This window comes from Mobula birostris, chromosome 4 (genome assembly GCF_030028105.1).
Source record: "Mobula birostris isolate sMobBir1 chromosome 4, sMobBir1.hap1, whole genome shotgun sequence".
Classification (NCBI taxonomy): domain Eukaryota; kingdom Metazoa; phylum Chordata; class Chondrichthyes; order Myliobatiformes; family Myliobatidae; genus Mobula; species Mobula birostris.
The window spans coordinates 35,387,615-35,406,385 of record NC_092373.1 but is presented as its reverse complement, the minus strand read 5'-3'; the positions used below and the strand labels follow the sequence as shown (position 1 = coordinate 35,406,385).

The following is an 18,771-nucleotide window of genomic DNA, read 5'->3' as shown; positions in this document are numbered from 1 at the left end:
GCCAAATGTGTACTTACTTTAGAAATTACCTTGAGTTACCCATAGCCCTCTACTTTTCCATGCTCCATGTACCTATCCAGGAGTCTCTTAAAAGACCCTATCGTTTCTACCTCCGCCACCACCACTGGCAGCCCGTTCCATGCACTCACCACTCTCTGTGTTAAAAAAAAAAAAAAAAAAAAAAAAAAAATTACCCCTGACTTCTCCTCTGTACCTATTTCCAAGCACCTTAAAACTATGCCCTTTTGTGCTAGCCATTACAGCCCTGGGAAAAAGCCTCTGACTATCCACATGATCAGTGTCTCTCATTATCTAGTACACCTCTGTCAGGTCACCTCTCATCCTCCGTCGCTCCAAGGAGAAAAGATCGAGTTCACTCAACCTATTCTCATAAGGCATGCTCCCCCACCCGGCAACATCCTTGTAAACCTCCTCTGCACTCTTTCTATGATTTCCATATCCTTCCTGTAGTGAGGCAACCAGAATTGAGCACAGTACTTCAATTGGGGTCTGACCAGGGTCCTATACAGCAGTAACATTACCTCTCAGCTCTTAAACTCAATCCCACGGTTGATGAAGGCCAATGCACCGTATGCCTTCTTAACCACAGAGTCAACCTGTGTAGCAGCTTTGAGTCTCCTCTGAGCTCAGACCCCAAGATCCCTCTGATCCTCCACACTGCCAAGAGTCTTACCATTAATACTATATTCTGCCATCATATTTGACCTACCAAAATGAACAACGCACACTTATCTGGGTTGAACTCCATCTGCCACTTCTCAGCCCAGTTTTGCATCCTACCAATATCTCACTGTAACCTCTGACAGCCCTCCACACTATCCACAACACCCCCAACCTCTGTGTCATCATCAAATTTACTAACCCATCCCTTCACTTTCTCATCCAGGTCATTTATAAACATCACGAAGAGTAGGGGTCCCAGAACAGATCCCCGACGCACACCACTGGTCACCAACCTCCATGCAGAATATGACCCATCTACAACCACTCTTTGCCTTCTGTGGGCAATCCACTTCTGGATCCACAAAGCAATGTCCCCTCGGATTCCATGCCTCTTTACCTTCTCAATAAGCCTTGCATGGGGTACCATATCAAATGCCTTGCTGAAATCCATATACACTATATCTACGGCTGTACCTTCATCAATGTGCTTAGTCACATCTCAAAAAATTCAATCAGGCTCATAAGGCACGAACTGCCCTTGACAAAGCCATGCTGACTATTCCTAATCATATTAGACCTCTCCAAATGTTCATAAACCCTGCTTCTCAGGATCTTCTCCATCAACTTACCAACCATTGAAGTAAGGCTCACTGGTCTGTAATTTCCTGGGCTGTCTCTACTCCCTTTCTTGAATAAGGGAACAACCACAACCCTCCAATCCTCTGGAACCTCTCCCGTCCCCATTGATGATGCAAAGATCATTGCCAGGCGTAGCCTTTGCTGTAAGGCAGATGAAATCACGTTACTGATCAGTTTCGACAAACCTCCGTTCTGGTGTGTCAATAAGATTTCTAACAATTCTGAGGATTGATTACTTGAAAGATACCTCAGAAGCATTTGGATCCTGATAATCTTTGCCTTCCAACCACGTATGGGGAGGATTGTCACTGAGATTGTTTTTAAAATACCACCTGACAAAAAGGCAACAAATGGAAAGTGATCTACACAAAAGGAAATGACTGCCAAACACGTCTGGACCTAAAATTCATGGCCTAATGAACTTTGAAAAAGTGCAAAAATTTTACAACTGGTTGTGGGTTCCTCGCTTAAATGTTGTTGCTTTTTCTTTTACAATTCCAGACTCAGAGACGGATTCAATCAATGATTTGCGAAAGCGCATGTCCCTTGCCTCATATATCCATGAGCAGTATACGTTGACACATTGTTCCATTAGCAATCTTAAAGGAAATAGGGATCGAAGCATGTCGACCTGTGGCTCAAATAGTAGTGACTCTACAGAACCTCCAGATATTAGCAGGGAAATAGCATCCTTCCCACATGGTTTGGAAAATATTGCACATCAAGGACAGAAAAGCTTGGTGCATTGGGAATCATCAAACAAATCGCTGTCCAACTTTGAACCCCTCAATAGCAAAGTAAGTACATTTCCACATTTCCTAGTACATTAAATAATAACACATGGGTGAGGGCAGTCTTCTTTATTCTATCTTAGTCATAGAGTAATGTTTATAAATGTGATGGAGGCTGAATCTTTGAAATCCAGCCAGTCTTCAGTTTACCAAATCAATGCAAACATACCCAATTGACTTCACGATGAGTTTAGCCAGGTTACAAGTAAAGGGAACTAATGTAGTTGTTCAATTGGACAGCACTTTATCCAATAAAAGGTAGGTAAGGTTAAGTGGAGAGGCCCTGACTGGGAAGCTGAGGCCTTGGTACAAGAGGCTTTCATGAAGGGCATGAGTAAGTACAGCAAAGATTTTATTTTTACCGTTCATCCTTCGTGCTTGAATCAGGTTGAGTGAGATGGCAGCCAGAATATTGGAATACTCCTCCTGCAAGATGTGGGAAGTCAAGGAATCCCAGGAGGTTCTGCGAATGTGGGAAGCAGAAAACACAGAGGGGGGTGGCATGAGAGAGGGTCTCGGTGAACTCCCGTTTAATTGGGAGGGAAATTGTTCAGTGAAGGCATACCTTAGAGGTAGAGCAGCAAACCAGAGACACGAGAGATTCTGCAGATGCTGTAAAATCTGCAGAATATCATCTGGTTTTGCAGTCTGAACCAGAGAGGGACCAATATCCTTTCAATGCAATTTACTTGTGCTGCACGGCAGTGTTGAAACCAGATTGCCAGATTCAATAGATGCGGGAGTTTTCTACAGCATTTTTTGGGTGAACCTTACAGTCTCCCTGATGACTTCATTGGAGGGAAGTGCATCCAGCTGCAGCTCCTGACAGACCAGGTCAAGGTACAGCAGCTGGAATTGGAATGCATTCGGGATCATCTGGGAGGCTGAGAACCTCATAAATGAGACTTGTACTGAGGTGGTCATACAAAATAGAACAGTACAGCTCAGTACAGGCCCTTTGGCCGACTTTTTAACCTACTCCAAGATCAATGTAACTCTTCCCTCCCACTAAGGCCTCCATTTTTCTGTCATCCACATGCCTGTGTAATACACTCTTAAAGGACCCTAATGTATCTGCCTCTACCACCACCCCTGGTAGCACATTCCACTCTCCGTAAAAAAACACACAACCTCCCTCTAGCATCACCACTATACATTCCATCAATGACCTTAAAATTATGCTTTCTTGTATTAGTCATTTCTGCCCTGGGGAAAAAGGAACTGGCTGTCCACTCTATCAATGCCTCTTATCATGTCATACATCTTGTACGTTACATGGAATTAACAGGCTTCGGATAGTTGGGTGGCCACCTGGAGAGGTAGGGGAGTAGGGAGTCATTGCAGGGTTTGCCTGTGGCCATTCCCTTCACCAACAGGCACACCGCTTTCGATGCTGTTGATGGAATGTTTGTTTAGGGGCGAGCAGCAGTAGTCAGGTCCCTGGCTCTGCAAGTGGCTCTGAGGCTTGGAGGTGGGGGTGCAGTTGGGCAGGGTGATTGATAGTCATAGGAGATTCAATAGCAAGGGGACAGATAGGAGAGTTTTTGGTTGAAGGGGAGATTCTAGTATCGTGCATTGCTCCTTTGGCGCTGTTGATTCTGGTGATTTAATTCAATGTTCTTTTAGAAATTGGGAAAGAGGCACAGAGCCTTTTGCTTCACGATTGTTTCATTAGAACAGAGGAAAGCTAAGTAGGCAGTGATAGGGGTTGACTAGTGAAAAGAAAGGTAACATTAAAAGAACTAAGAAGATTAAAATGGCATTGCTTTGTGTTTAGCTAATTTATACCCATAGATAAGGAAAAATTCTATCCAAATATGTATGTAATACTACTTAAATACAAGCAGATAATTATATATATAATCTTAAAATATTAAAATACATTTTAATTATATACAGTATATGTGTGTGTATACTACTTAAATACAAGCAGATAATTAATTGTTAAATTGCAAAGAAAATGGCAATTAAACAGTTGGATCCAACAATCCCTCCTTTGATTCTAAATTGCACAATTAGAATCATTTCATCTGAAAATTCAGCGGCAAAATAAGTTGAGGTATCTATGTTACATGTAAACTAATAAAAAAACTACTTAGTTTATGATATCTCAAAGGGTATATATTCTTCAAGGTATTCATGAGATGATGTCATGGTTAGGCAGATTGGTAGGCACACTGATACAAGCTTGAACAAGTAAAAAGGATGCAAATTACGATAAGACATATTAGTATGAATATTTGTTCTCATAGTAAGCAGGCAAAATTGGCCAAAATATAACAACAACTAAAGTTAGAATCAACTTCATAATATCTATTTGTCGACTTGCTTGTAATCTTCTGGTTGGTTAGTGATTTGCTCACTGTAGGCACTATGGCCAAGAGGCTACCAGCACATTAAGCACAGTGCTTGCTGTCCTCATTGGATCCCACTTCAGCTTGCTTGCAGTGGCTGGCTTGTATCCACTTACTTTTACCTTTTACTTTCACTGCCGAGTTGGTAACTAACAACACTTGATAAGGACCCTCCCAGTTGGATCCTTATGTGATTTCTTAATCAAGACCCACTCGCCAGGAATCAAGGTGTGTTCTCCTTATGTTGGATCACTCTAAGTGGCAGAAACCTGTTGAGAATCAGACTGGACAGCTTGGGTTAATTTCACACAACAGTTGAATAAACTGTCTACCATAATGTGTATATCTGCCTCCCTGAGATTGAGGGCTCCCAGAAGGGACATAGTGCCCTGTTACCATCTCAAATGGACAATTTAGTTTTTTTTGTTTGGAGTTGCTCTGGTGCTACAAAATAAACATAGGAAGAGCCATAGGCCATGGTATGTCTTCTCATGATACTTGCTAATTGTTTAATGGTTTTATTCATTCGTTCGACTTGTCCTAATGACTCTGGACAATGAAAAGACTGTTCAATGTTCATTAGTCAACATAATTCCCGAGAAACACTCTCAGTGAAATGTGTTCCTTGGTCAGAGTTGATGTGACATGCAAAAACCATCCAGAGGTAGAATTCTTGATCAGTTTTTGCTGTGTGTGTGGCTGTGGCTTTCTTTGCAGTAATAGCTTCCATCCACCTTGAAAACTTGTCCACTATTACCCATATGTCTGAGTATCCTTGCCACTTCGGTGAAGAAATGTAAATATAAAAATGGACCAGGTGGTGCAGGAGCACTTAATTGTGGTTGCTTTTCTGTTGCTTGCCAGGATTTGTTTTCTGGCAAGTTAAACATTTGTCGAGCTTGTACCTTGAACTGTGGATTCTACGACCATTGGGAGAGCCTGTCGATCATCTTTTCCACTCTAATGTGTCTGAGGTAGTGTATTTGCTCTGCCAGATAATCACTGTCATTCTCACTTGAGTCTCTAGGGCCCGCTGTAGAATCCATGTTATGTCCATCCTGTAATTCCCTGGATTTTGGATGGTATCGCTGTATAGGAGACTAATCGATATGAGCTGTAATTCCTTGGGAGGAGCTTCAGAAATGGGTGTTTCCTAGGGTGGACCAACAACAGTATCATCACTAGAACTGTCAGTAGCTCCCTTGAAATTGTAGCTGTACTTTCTTACATTGTTTCAGCTTGTTTCTAAGTGCCGAACAATGCACTTCAATTGAGTTACCACGTTGTGCTTTCACTTGTTTGGTTTGTGCAAAGATTTGTCTGTCATGCCGTGTTTGTACTTTATTGCAAGTTGTGCATTTCTTTTGATTAGTAAAATACTTTACTCATCCAGTTAACTCTTTCACTTGCTCACACATTCGACCAAACTCACAGCATGGTCTTATCTCTGAGTCAGTAACAGGCATTTTCTGGATATTAATGCACGCCTTATTTTTAATAAACTTAACATTGTTGATATTTTTCATCCAGACTTTTTCACTAATTTTATCAAACTGAGATGTTTTATTCTTATGTCTTGGTAGATTTTATGACTTTGGCCATTGTGTTGATTCGATCTTAATTCATACATACTTCTACCACTTTGACCACAGTCTAAAAGTATTAATGGTTGGAACCAAATAGATCACAACCAATCAGGTGGATCCACCAAACAAATAGATTGTTGTAGGTACCAAATATATCATTGTGTGATCAAAATAGATCGTAACCATGTAGGTTACAAGCAAATAGATTGTAAATCAATGTTTTCACAGCTGTTGTCCTTTTTAAATAGCAACACAGCAGTCCTCAATCCTGATTTCCATCCAGTATTCAAAGCCAGAACCCTTTTTCTCTCAGAGAGAGAAACAGAGGAAGATCTTACCTCTTTTGCTGCCCACTAAAAATTCCACTTTTGTCTTTGATTGTTCCAGTTCTAAACTCCATAATATCCTTTTCCTGACACTGCCACTGGTTGGATTCTTGTGTTTTAATCCAAGGTTCTTTTAGAATTCAGGAAACAGGCACAGAATTTGTGGCTTCACAATCAGTTTATTAAGAGTAGATAGAACAGAGGAAAGTGGAATAGACAGTGGTGGGGGTCTACTAGTTCTTCTCATAATGTTTAGTGGCAGTTGACAGACCAATGTAAGGTGCATTATCACCACCTACGAGTATCATACAAGCATACCGAGTACTTTTCGTCCAGAAAGTCTTCCACCACCATCCCTTTCACATTTGTGTCACCACAACCCCATGTAGTACTATAAGCATTAAAATCCCCTGACCATTAGCTAACAAGCTTCTAGCATTCCACTGTAAGACTGAAAAAAGAAAAATAAGTTAAAAAAATTAGCGGCTCTTCTCTAACCATTAGCTAACAAACCTCTTGCATTCCATTGTAAAAAAAATGAAAAAGAAAAGAGAAAAAGGGAAATAATAACATTCATAACCTTACTTTGAAGTCCGGATATTATTTACCCGTCCTTGTAAAGCATCGTTAATAATCTCTAGAGCGAGGTATCTGTATTCTGGTATTAATAGGTCCCATTGACACCGGTCTTCTGTGCTTTCTCAAGACCTTCTGCATATGATATGCCCATTTTCACCTGAACACACTGAGCTTCCACAGCTTTCTTGTATAAGCAGAGCTAGGTTCTCCTCCACAGTTGCTACTTCTTTGCCTAATGTCTTCTCCACAATTACCATAATCATGTTCTTCAGCACACCTACAACACCGCTTTTTACCCCTATACACGGCTGTTACATGGCCAAACCTCTGGCACTGAACACACCTCTGAGGGGCTGGTACATATGCTCAAACTATAAAATTCATATACCCTAAATTATCCCTATCCAGCAACTTTGTCCCATCAAACTTAATCAACACGGGTAAGCTCTCTGTTCTTACTCCACCTTGAAACCTTTTACATGTTTAGCATCTGCAACTTTTCCCTTGACTAAATTATTTTTAACATAGTTCATGGAGATATATATATATATATATATATATATATATAGCCGTTTCCCAGAAACCTGCTATTTGCCTTCCCCCATACAACTTCTATTCAGCCAATACCATCTTTGTTCATGATCTCTGTCTTCTTCAACACTTCCTGACATCTGTATCCCCCAACCAACCATCCTCTGGTCTGGCTGCTGTTTCATGGGTCGACTGGTCAAGAGAAAGCTGAGAGAAAAGAACTAAGAAGATTAAGATGCTGCTATTTTGTGCTTAATTACTTCATACCCACAGATAAGGAAAAATTCCATTTAAAATATAGATAAGAATTAACCAATCAGAAAGTTATTACTCAATACTGCAGTACTAAGTTAACCAATGAGAAAGCACTTACTCAACTAATGCAGAGAAAGAAACTTCCAGAGCTTTACAGAATTATACTTTGTATAGCTACGAGAGACATATTAAACATACTATACATATAACGACTACTTAAGAGACAAGCAGTTAATTAATTACTAAATTACAAAGAAAATAACAAGAGTCTAACCTTAGAATTAAGTAGTTGGATCCAACAATGCCTCTGTCAAGGCTCTCTCCGAGTGGGTTCAGAAAATTCTCACGAGGGAGGGTGAACAACCAGAGGTTGTTACAAAAAACAAAGGTAGAACAAAGCTGTTATGAGACTCTCCCGAATGCATCAGCTTCTGGGATTTAGGCACTTTAACTCCCCGGAGCTGGATAATTGGTGTGGGCCCTTTAAAGTTTCAGGATAGTCCCACTAATTGGTAATCATGTTTTGGGCACCAAGAATTAAGTATTTAAAGAGCACCTGAACTGAGGTTCGGTGCTCAATCGTAAGCCCACTAATGATATCATCTAGCGTTTGTTCTGTGTTCCGATCCAGTTTAATACAGTGTCTCGAACCTTGTGTCGGATACCCAAGCATTTGGGCCCAAACCATCCTTGTCAGGGACTCTCGTAACAGTATGATTGAAACAACATGGAACCAGTGGGTATCGGAGCCTTTCGTCAGCTATGGCCAACCACAGTGAGAAAATTTCCAGATAGAGCCTGGAGATACGCGACCTCCAGGTCACCGTGTGCCAACTATTGCAGGAGGGAAGCCAAAGTCACTCATGTAAGGCTGTTGGTCGCCCAGGAGAGATTTGACGGTGACCTGAGTTCTTTCCACAGCTTCCTCGTCCAATGCTCATTAGTATTTGAACTCCAGCCGCGCTGGTTCCCTTCAGAGTGTGGACATGTGGCCTTCATTATCTCTTTTCTGAGTGAGAGAGCCCTGGCCTGGGCCACTGTGCATTGGGAACACAGATCGGAGACTTGCTCTGATGCGGAGGACTTCCTGGCCGCCATGAAGAAGGTGTTTCATCACCCCACCAGAGCCATCTGAGTCAGACCACCTAATGGAGATTCGACAGGGGGACGTTCAGTGGTCAACTTCGTGATCGAATTTCAGACCTTGGCCCAGGAGAGTGGTTGGATTGGGAAGGTGTAGGCCATGCTATACCGCCACAGACTCCGAGATAAACTGAAGCATGCCCTCGCTTTGGAAGAGCCAGCAGAGAACTTAGAGGTTCTCATTGACCAGACCATCCGTCTCAATAATGTCTGGCCGAGCGAAAGTGGAACCACTTCAGGAGGTGGAAGAGAGCCAGTCCGAGCCCGGCCCCTATGTATTACAGTTCCACTCTCCAACCTCGGACCGTGACCAGCCTGTCACCTGCTCAAAATCCAGTTGAACCTACACAGATCGGTGTCATTGGACTCTCCGCCAGCGAGAAGTCCTGGCCTTGGTGTCAAAGTTGCTGCTTTTACTGCAGGGAAGCAGGTCACCTGCAGGCCAGATGTCCGAAGCTGCAGCCACCTGGATATCTGCTAAGACCATCCAGTGGCAGGAGGACTGTGATGGTAGCAGCCACTACGCTCAATCTCACAGATTCTGATTTTGTGCTGAAGGCGGAATTCACCTGGGGTGAGAACTTGAGGTAGATGAAGGTTTTTATGGACGTTGGGGCAGTGAGTAATTTTCTGGATTTAGGAACCACCCATCAGTTTGACAAACCGCTGCAAGATTTGAGCCAGTCCATGCCCACAACTGTCTTGAATGGCCGCCTGCTAGGCTGTAGGCAGATCCATCAACAGACGGTGGTGTTGAAGATGAGAATCGGGGATCATGTGAAAGACATTAGTTTCTACATTACTGACTCTCCACTCATACCCCTGATCCTTGGGCACCCTTGGCTGTTCCAGCATAACCATCCATGGACTGGAGGGAGGAGAGAATCACTGCTTGGCCCAGTCATTGTAAAAGGGTTTGTTTGTGGCATAGTGTTCCAACATCCAGATTCTCCAGTCAGCAACTAGCAGAAAGGAGACAGCCTTCAGTGTTCAGTGTGAGGGAACCTGAGACCTTTCACAGACCTAGTTCTGTCCACAATAGCGGACAAGCTGGTTCCAGCCGGTGAGACACTGTCTAGTCGGGATCCCGGAGGAACTAGGGAGAGGGATTCTCTAGTTCAGGAGAGGCCCAAGGAGATGCCCGGGTAGTCTGGGAACTTGCTGCTAAGCTTGAGGAATCTAGCCACCAGATCTCAAGGAAGGGTGAGACACCTTTACCCCAATCCTTGAAGCCTATTCCCCGGGAGGTACGAACCCGCTGTAAAGCCTCACAGCTATTGCCAGAGGATTGAGACGGTGATCCGGTATTTGATTTGGCCACTGTTTCTACAAGTGAACTCTGTGAGTGTAGGGAGAGGAGTCACAGGTCTGTCAGATCTCGCCTGCCACCTACGAAGCCTCAGGAGTCATCCTCGACGGAAGGACCGAGGAGACAGCAACACCCAAACCGGTCAAAATCCCTTCCACCAGCAAGGACCTGGAAGAGGTCTTCAGCAAGGGAAAGGCCTTGACTCTTTCACCACATCGACCCTACGACTGTGCGGGTACCTGTCCCCCGCGGAGTCGATTGTACGCACTCTCACACCCAGAGAGAAACGCAATGGAGGAGTATATAAAGGAAGCTCTTGACACAGGCTTCACTCTGCCCTCCACCTCACCCACCAGCACGGGCTTTTTGGGGAACTCTCTGCTTGAAGATGCTCACATGGAGGGCAGAAGAAGCGTTACAAAGACACACTAAAGACCTCCCTGAAGTCATTTGACATAGACACGACCTCCTGGGAAACACTGGCACAAAACTGTCCTACCTGGCGCGGCCTCATCCACAAGGGCTGTCAAGCTTACGAAGCAAGGCGCATTGCTGAAGCACAACATAAGTGCGAGCTGCGCAAGTCCAGACCCACCAGCACAACAACTGCAGTGCCTACACATGTCTGCCCAACATGTGCCAGGACATTCCGTGCCCAAATTGGCCTGACCAGTCATCTTCGAACACACCGCATCCAGTCTCAAAGTGACTAATGGTGTCGAGGTCTTCATCGACGACGACGATGGACAAACAACAGAAAGTTGGCACCAAATTCATTGAACCCTTCAAAGTCCTGAGGAAAGTAAACCCAGTGGCTTACACCTTCCAGCTCCCCAAGACCCTGAAGATCAATCCCACCTTCCACATCTCTAAATGAAAACTCTAGCCTCACCACCACGCAGGTTATCGAGGGAGAACAGGTGTTTACAGGGAGAAGACTTTTGGACTTGTGTACTGTTCGGTGTGTTCGGCAATACCTTGTGGACCGAGAAGGATTCGGACCCGAGGAGAGGTGCTAGGTGCCTGAAAGAGACATCATGTATCCAGCACTCATCCACGATTACCATCACCACCTCTCCGTCAGGAGTCAGTCGTGGGGGAGTCCAGTTACGAGATGCTCCCAACTACACCAGCTTCCAGGATTTAGACGCTCTAACTCCCTGGAATACGGATAGCCAGCTTGGCCCGTTTAACAGTTCAGTGTGGTGCCGCTAATTGGCAATCATGTTTTGGGCACCAAGAATCAAGTATTTACAGAACACCTGAACTGAGGTTCAGCACTCACTCATAAGCCTACTCGTGAAATTGCCTAGCATTTGTTTTGAGCTCAGTTCTCGATCCATTTTGGTACCATGTCTCAAACCTTGCTTCGGATACTCCAGCATTTGGGCATGAAGCAACCTCATCAGGGACTTTCGTCACGGAAGGACCTGCAGAATAAGTAGCGGGAGTTTGGCAAGAAGAAACAAGAACTCAAGGGTAGTGACCTCTGGATTACTCTTGGTGCCAATTATCAAGATCAGATATAGAAGTAACGGCCAGGTGAATCTGTGGCTGAGGAGCTCGTACAAGGGGCAGAGATTCATATTCCTGAACTATTGGGAGTTCTTCTGGGATTGAGGTGAATTGTACAAGAGGGATGGCTTGCACTTAAACCAGAAAGGAACCAATATCCTTTCAGAGAAATTTACTAATGCTACATAGGAGGAATAAACTGTTCTCAGGCTCCCTGCTGGGTACAAGTATCGATTTTAACCGATGTTTCAATGATGAGCTCTGCCATCTTCATCAGGGATGATGGTCGGGGATGTCTAATCTGGTGGCATTGATAACCCATCGTCTCTCTGTCCTGGTTGGTTAGTCTTCATCCAATCAAGTTTCCACTGTCTTATTTTGTTTACAATCGACTTCCAGTTCTTAGAGCGAGACCTTCGTCACTGCCACCTCCAATTTCTCCAGGATACCCAAATGGATGCACCTCCTGTGCTCCTTGATGCGAGTTTCCATCGTGGGTCCCATCTGGTTGATATACACTGCTCCGCATTCACAGGGAATCCTGCAAACACCAGCTGACCTCAGTCCCAGGTCACCTTTGACCCACATAAGCTGTGGTTTGAGCTTCCTTACAGGTTTATGGATGGTATTAATCCAGTATTTCATCAGGATCCTGACGACCCTTCTAGAAGCAGTGGTAAGACAGGGTTCCTCCTTGTTGTTAGGGTTCCTGGTTTTTCCATCGGCCCGTTTTAAGAGCACGATTAATTCATAAGGAAGCTTGAAACACAGCTTATGCAGGTCAAAGATGACCTGAGTCTCAGGACGGCTGGTGTTTACCAGATTCCCTGTGAATGCTGAGGAGCATATATCGGCCAAGTCGAATGCACGGTGGAAACCTGGATCAAGGAGCACAGGAAGGATGGACAATGGGGTTATTGATACCATCAGACTAGACATGCCCAGGCATCATCCCTGATGAAGATGGCTGAGCTTACCATTGAAGTATCAGTTAAAATCAATACCTGTACCTGGCGGGAAGCCTGGGAAAAGTTTATTTGTCATATATCCTTTGTCGCTACATTAAACCAGATTGTCGGGTGGGTTGGGGTGGGACTCGGAGCAGGAGCAAGTCATGGGATAAAGCAGTACACAGTGTGAGCCAATCTGTTAATCAGGATAGCCACGGACAAAGTAAAGGGTGTGAAAAAGAATACTTAATAAAACTGCATTTATTTCCATGCTCGAGGTTTAACAGGTAAGGCAGACAAACTCAGAACATGGATTGGCTCTGGGGACTGGAACATTGTAGCCATGACAGAAACGTGGCCAAGAGAAAGCTAGATGGGCAGCTCAGTATCCTAGGATACCAATGATATAGATATGGCAGAGGTACAGGTAAGTGAGGAGGGGTTGTAGCTTTTTTGATAAGGCAGGAAGTAACAGCAGAATTCAGAGATGTCACTCTATCCAGTGAGGCCAAGCGAGTAGAATTTGGAAACAAGAGGTGGACGGTCACAGTAGTGGGATTGTATTACAGAGCACCCAATAGTCTGCAGTAACTGATGAACAGGTGTGTGGAGAAATTGCTCATAGTTGTAAGAATAATAGTGTTGTATTAGTGGGTGATTTAAATTCCCCCAGTATTGAATGAGTCACATGGAGAATTTAGGGCCTGGATGGTGTGGAATTTGTGAAGTGTATCTAGGAAAGTTTCCCGTGTCACTGTATAGAGGGCCTGCTCAGGAGCATGCAGTACTGGAACTCTTCTTAGGGAACGAGGCAAGGCAAGTATTTGAGGAAGCCGTCAGGGAGCATACCAGCTCTAGTGACCATAAGGGAGGAGAAGATGGCGGCGCGACGCAGTGCGCGCAGCTCTCCAGTGAAATGATATCGTATTTGTAAGTAGGTTGCCGTGCACAATTCTGATTTGATGGAGACAGATGTGAGAAGCACAGAGGAACATCTGGAGAAAACCTCTGAAATGCCTGGTTCACTTCCACTGCTACTGTGCGATCGAGAATCTCCGGAGGAAAGGCCCCAAAATCCCCAGCTTTGCCTGCTGCTGGCGACCGAGGCTGGGGTCAAAGTGTTTGGCAGACATGGTGCTCGGTGTTGGAGGGCTGATCGGAGCTCGAAGTTTTTGGATGACTCAGAGTCGGACTGTGGTCGGGCATGGCAGGGAGAGCTTTCGTCCTTCTCCTGTCTGCGTGAGATGTGGGACTTTCAAGAGATTTTGAACTTTTTTACTGTGACCATGGCCTGTGCTTCATCAAGTTATGGTATTGTTGCACTGTTGTAACTATATGTTATAATTATGTGGTTTTTGTTTGTTTTTCAGTCTTGGTCTGTCCTGTGTTTTGTGATATCACATCGGAGGAATATTGTATCATTTCTTAATGCATGCATTACTAAATGACAATAAAAGAGGACTGCGTGTCCTCATAATCTGATCTAATCTAATCTAATTCTATCAGACCATAAGACATAGGAAGGTAATTAGGCTATTCAGCCCATTGAGTCTGCTGTACCATTCCATCATGGCTGATTTATTATCCCTCTCGACCCCATTCTCCGACCTTCTCCCTGTTACCTTAAGATATTGATGGAAAAGTATAGATCAGGGCCACAGATTAGGACCCTAAAATGGAACAGGACTAATTTTGGGGGAATTAGGCAGGGTCCAACAGAGGTTGATTGGGTGAGCCTGTTCAAAGGGAGAGAAACAATTGGCAAGTGGAAGACTTTTAAGTTTGCTATCTAGAGTCCTGGAGCAGGACGCTCCTGTTAGGGTCAAGGGTAAACCTGGCAAGTTCAGGGAACCTTGGCCAATGAGAGATGTTGAAGTTATTGTAAAAAAGAGAACAAAACATACATTGAGTTTAGGAGGTCAGGATTGAGCAAATCCCTTGATAACTATAAAAAGGTTAGGAATATTCTCAAAAAGAATATCAGGAGGTCAAAGAAAGGGGTTATGAGATGGATCTGGCAGGTACGGTTAAGGAAAATCCCAAGTTCTGTAGTTATATTAAAAGTGTGGCTAGGGAGAGGGTAGCTTCCTGAAGAGATCAGCAGGGCTGCCCGTGTCACGAACTAGAGGAGGTGGGTGGGATTTTTAATGAATATTTTTCCTCTGTTTACTGAGGAGTAAATCATGGTTGCTCAAGTGATTATGGAAACAAGTGGAGATGCTTTGGAGGACATTTTTTTTTACTAGGGAGGAGGTACATGCAACCTTACATGGCAGTAAGGCGAATAGATCGCCAGGGCCCGAATGCGTGCAGCCTTGGATTTTGTGGGGATGCTGGAGAGGAAAAGGTAGAGGCCTTTGCAGAGGTATTTGCTTCATTGTTAACAAGTGGTGACGTTCCTGAAGAATGGAATGTGGTTTCATGATGTTCTGCTGTTTTAAAAACGTAGCAAGGACAAGCCGAGGACACAGGCTGTTCAGCCTGACTTTAGTGGTTGGGAAGTTACTGGAGGGAATTCTGACGGGCAGGATCCACCAGCATTTGGAGAGACAGAACCTGATCAGGAGGAGTCAACATGGTTTTGTACGTGGAAAGTTATGTTGGATGAGGAAACAAAGGGTGGTGGTTGAAGATTGTTTTTCAGATTGGAGTCTGGTGACTAGTGGTGTGCCACAGGGGTTGGTGTTGGATGCTTGTTACTCATTGCGTACTGTGTATAAAAGATTTTGAAGTACATGCACGCAAGGCTTAATTAGTAAGTTTGCAGATAACCTGAAATTAGGAGGTGTTGTTGATAGTGAAGAAGGTTTTCATAGACTACAAGGTGATCTCGATCAGTTAGGGAAGTGGGCTGAGGAGTGGCAAATGTATTTCTCACAAGTACGTGTGAGGGAAACACTTTGGAAAGTCAAACCAGCGTAGTACTTGTACTATGGATGGTAGGGCACTAGGGAGTGTAATGGAACAGAGTGGCTTAGAAATACAAGAGTATAGTTCATTAGAAGTGGTGTCACAGGGAAACTGGGTGATGAAAAAGAGGTTTAGCAAACCGGCTTTCATCCGTCAAGGCAATGAGTACAGGAGTTGAATGTATATGGTGCAGTTGTATAAGTCGTTGATGAGGCCGCACTGGAGTACTGATGTACTGTGTTGGTCACCTTGTTTAAAAAAAATGTGCTTAAACTGGAAAGAGTGGAGAAAAAAAGATTTAAATGATGTTGTCAGCGCTGGAGGGCCTGAGTTATAGAGAAAGTTTAGCCAGATAGGCCTTTAAACTTTGAAACGCAGAAGAATGAGGGGTGACCATATAGAAATGTTTAAAATTATGAGAGGCAAGGTTAAGGTGGTTGGTAAGTCTTCTCCCCAGAGCAGGAAAGTCCAAATCAAGGGGCATATAGTTAGGTCAAGAGGAGGAAGATTTAAAAGGACCTTTTCTCAGACTAAGCTGAGGATATAGAATGAGCCGAGAGAGCAACTGGTTGAAACAGGTACATTAAGTGAGCACTTGGATATGTACATGCAAGGAAGGGGCTTATAGGGATATTTGCCAAAAGCAGGAAATTAGAACAATCTAGGTGGACACCGTGCTTAGCATTGTTTCACTGGGCTGAAGGGCCCGTATCCTTTCTGCATTGCTCTATGATTTTAGCTTTGAGGCCAGAATTCCTGATTGATCTGGATATGAATAATTTGCAGTGTTCTGTACACAGAAGCACTGGAACCTGCACTGCACTGATGCATGAGGAAGTAGCCGGAACAAAGTTAAAGATTGCAGAAAGAGGGTAAAGGTGACCGATTGTGTGGCAGTATCAGCCTCTGACTTAAGGCACAAGTAATTGAGTCAAAATATAAAGTTTTCTCTCTATTGTTGACTGAATTATTTCAACTAATTGGTTTCCATAACAATTTGACAAGTTGAACTGGTTGTATTGGAGCTTGTAAAAAGCATTCACCTTTGTAGATCTTCTGCCAAGGCTTATCTTTTAAATATTTCAGTAACTGTGGAGATGAAACTTCATTTTCCAATGCAGCCCATTGAGGAAGGAACTTGAAGCATTACATTTACTAGCATACTTTCAAATATAATAAATCCACAGATCTTCCAGCCATGATTCAGCAAAGAGGAAGAAATGCAGTATGGAATGAGAAATGGCGATTCAGGTCCTTCCATAGCTCTTGTATAAATTGCTGCAATGTGATAGCTACCCAACCCATTTAGTTCAAAAAGCAGCTTGCCTGAGGAGCTCAGTGATCAGGCAGCACTTGAGGAGGTGACGAGATAGGTGATAGGTGAAATTTAACCAATTTCCCCCGGGATCAGTAAAGTATGACTATGACTATGACTATGCTTTGGGTTGAAAAAGCTCGACAAGTGTCCACTATCCCTTCGTCGCCACAGATGCTGCCTGACCTGTTGAGTTCATCCAGCAGCTTGTTCTTTGCTCCATGTAACAGCATCTGCAGTCCCCTGTGTCTCCAGACTATTCAGTTTCCTGATAAAAGTTTATGCTGGGCTGCTCAAAGATAATGTTGACTTTAGATTCATATTCAGATTCATTTGTCACACGTACATCGAAACGTACAGTGAAATGGGCTGATTGCGTTAACAACCAACACAAGCTGAGGATGCGCTAGGGGCAGTCCGCAATTATCACCACACATTCCGACACCAACATTGCATACCCACCACATTGGCAGAACATGCAAGCAACAGTAGCAACAACAGAACAACAGCAAACCCCTTACTTCTGTCCCATCTACCCGCTCACACACACACAACAGTCCTCTAACCCCAGTGTAATCTGTCTCCGGGCCTCTAGACTTCATTGGACTCGGACTTGCAGACATTGGGCTTTCAACTTCCTTGGGGTATTAGATACCTATCTAACTCAGAGAAGAGTACAGTAAAGATTGCCTCTAATTTATTTACATTTTATACTGGGTTGAGAAATCATGCTATCTGGGTCAGCTATCCCAGTTGGGGGATAAATTCTCTCATTCACTTTCAGGGCTTCTTTGGAATTGACCCTGCTTCAGACGAGGCAAGGAGAAAGACGAAACTGATAGCACAAGCAGCCCTTTCTGGCCGGAGTTTCTCATCACCAAATGGCCAATTGGATATGCATTACCTGCGCAAGGCGTTAGAGAAAGTCTCCACAGCAAAGTCTCACAACTGGTCCATTGGAGGAAGAATGAATGACATCGATCATGTATCACAACAATTTCAGGCTGACAGTAGTTCAAGGAAGAGCATCAGTGATTCCAGTAAGTCTTCAGAGGTAAACAGTGATTCTAAGAAGCCGAGATGCTCATTTGATGGTTTCACAGTTGTTCTTGGAGATTTAACACATTTTTCTCAAGGTTATCAAAAACTTCTGTGGTGACCTGCAATATTCCTGAGCTAGTTAGTTAGCAAGAAATGTGAATTTTTATTTTTATTTTACTGTAGCGATACAGTGTGGAATAGAACCTTCCGGCCCTAAGAGCCATTTTGCCCCAGCAACCCTCGACAAACCTGATTAACCCTAACCTAATCACGGGACAATTTACAGTAACTAATTATCCTACCCGGATCGGCTTTGGACTGCAGGAGGGAAACAGAGCGCACAGAGGACACTCACACATTTCACTGGGAGGACGCACAGTGTCTCCGTGTACAGAGGCTACTTACAGAATGGTGCCGGAATTGAACTCTCAACTCCAGAATGGCCCAAGCTGTAATAGCGCCCAACAACATGTACAATGTATCCATATTATTTTGATTTTGAGGTTTGTATTGTATGTGACCAGGTTGGTAGTTCTGCAATAAATTCCTGAATGACCTTCAATGCACATGGGATCTAATGTACCTGGGTAATAATTAAGAATGGATAAAGCTTCTGCTCTTGTTCCATATCCAGTGATCCTTGAAATTGAGTATACAAACAGGTATTTTCATTGAGAAAGGCATTAGATTTAACTGGAATAATTTCCATTTTGTAAACCTGTTCACCATCTAAAATGTGTCCGTACATGATTGCAATTCATTCAGTAGCTCTCCTTCAAGCATGTCTTTTGGCATGGAGCACAGTAATATAATTTACCTAATCAGAGAACAAGTGATTTTGTT

At 43.7% G+C, this 18,771-nt stretch overlaps 1 protein-coding gene across 8 annotated transcripts in view; it reads left to right on the top strand.

The window, feature by feature from the left end:
- vwa5b2 (von Willebrand factor A domain containing 5B2) overlaps nucleotides 1–18,771 on the top strand; it is a 171,446-nt gene that overhangs the window by 120,831 nt on the left and 31,844 nt on the right. For all 8 annotated transcript variants that reach the window (XM_072255145.1, XM_072255143.1, XM_072255138.1 and 5 more), the window contains 2 exons: nucleotides 1,825–2,120; nucleotides 17,672–17,927. In XM_072255145.1, the coding sequence (XP_072111246.1) occupies nucleotides 1,825–2,120; nucleotides 17,672–17,927 (552 nt within the window). The remainder of the gene's footprint in view (nucleotides 1–1,824; nucleotides 2,121–17,671; nucleotides 17,928–18,771) is intronic.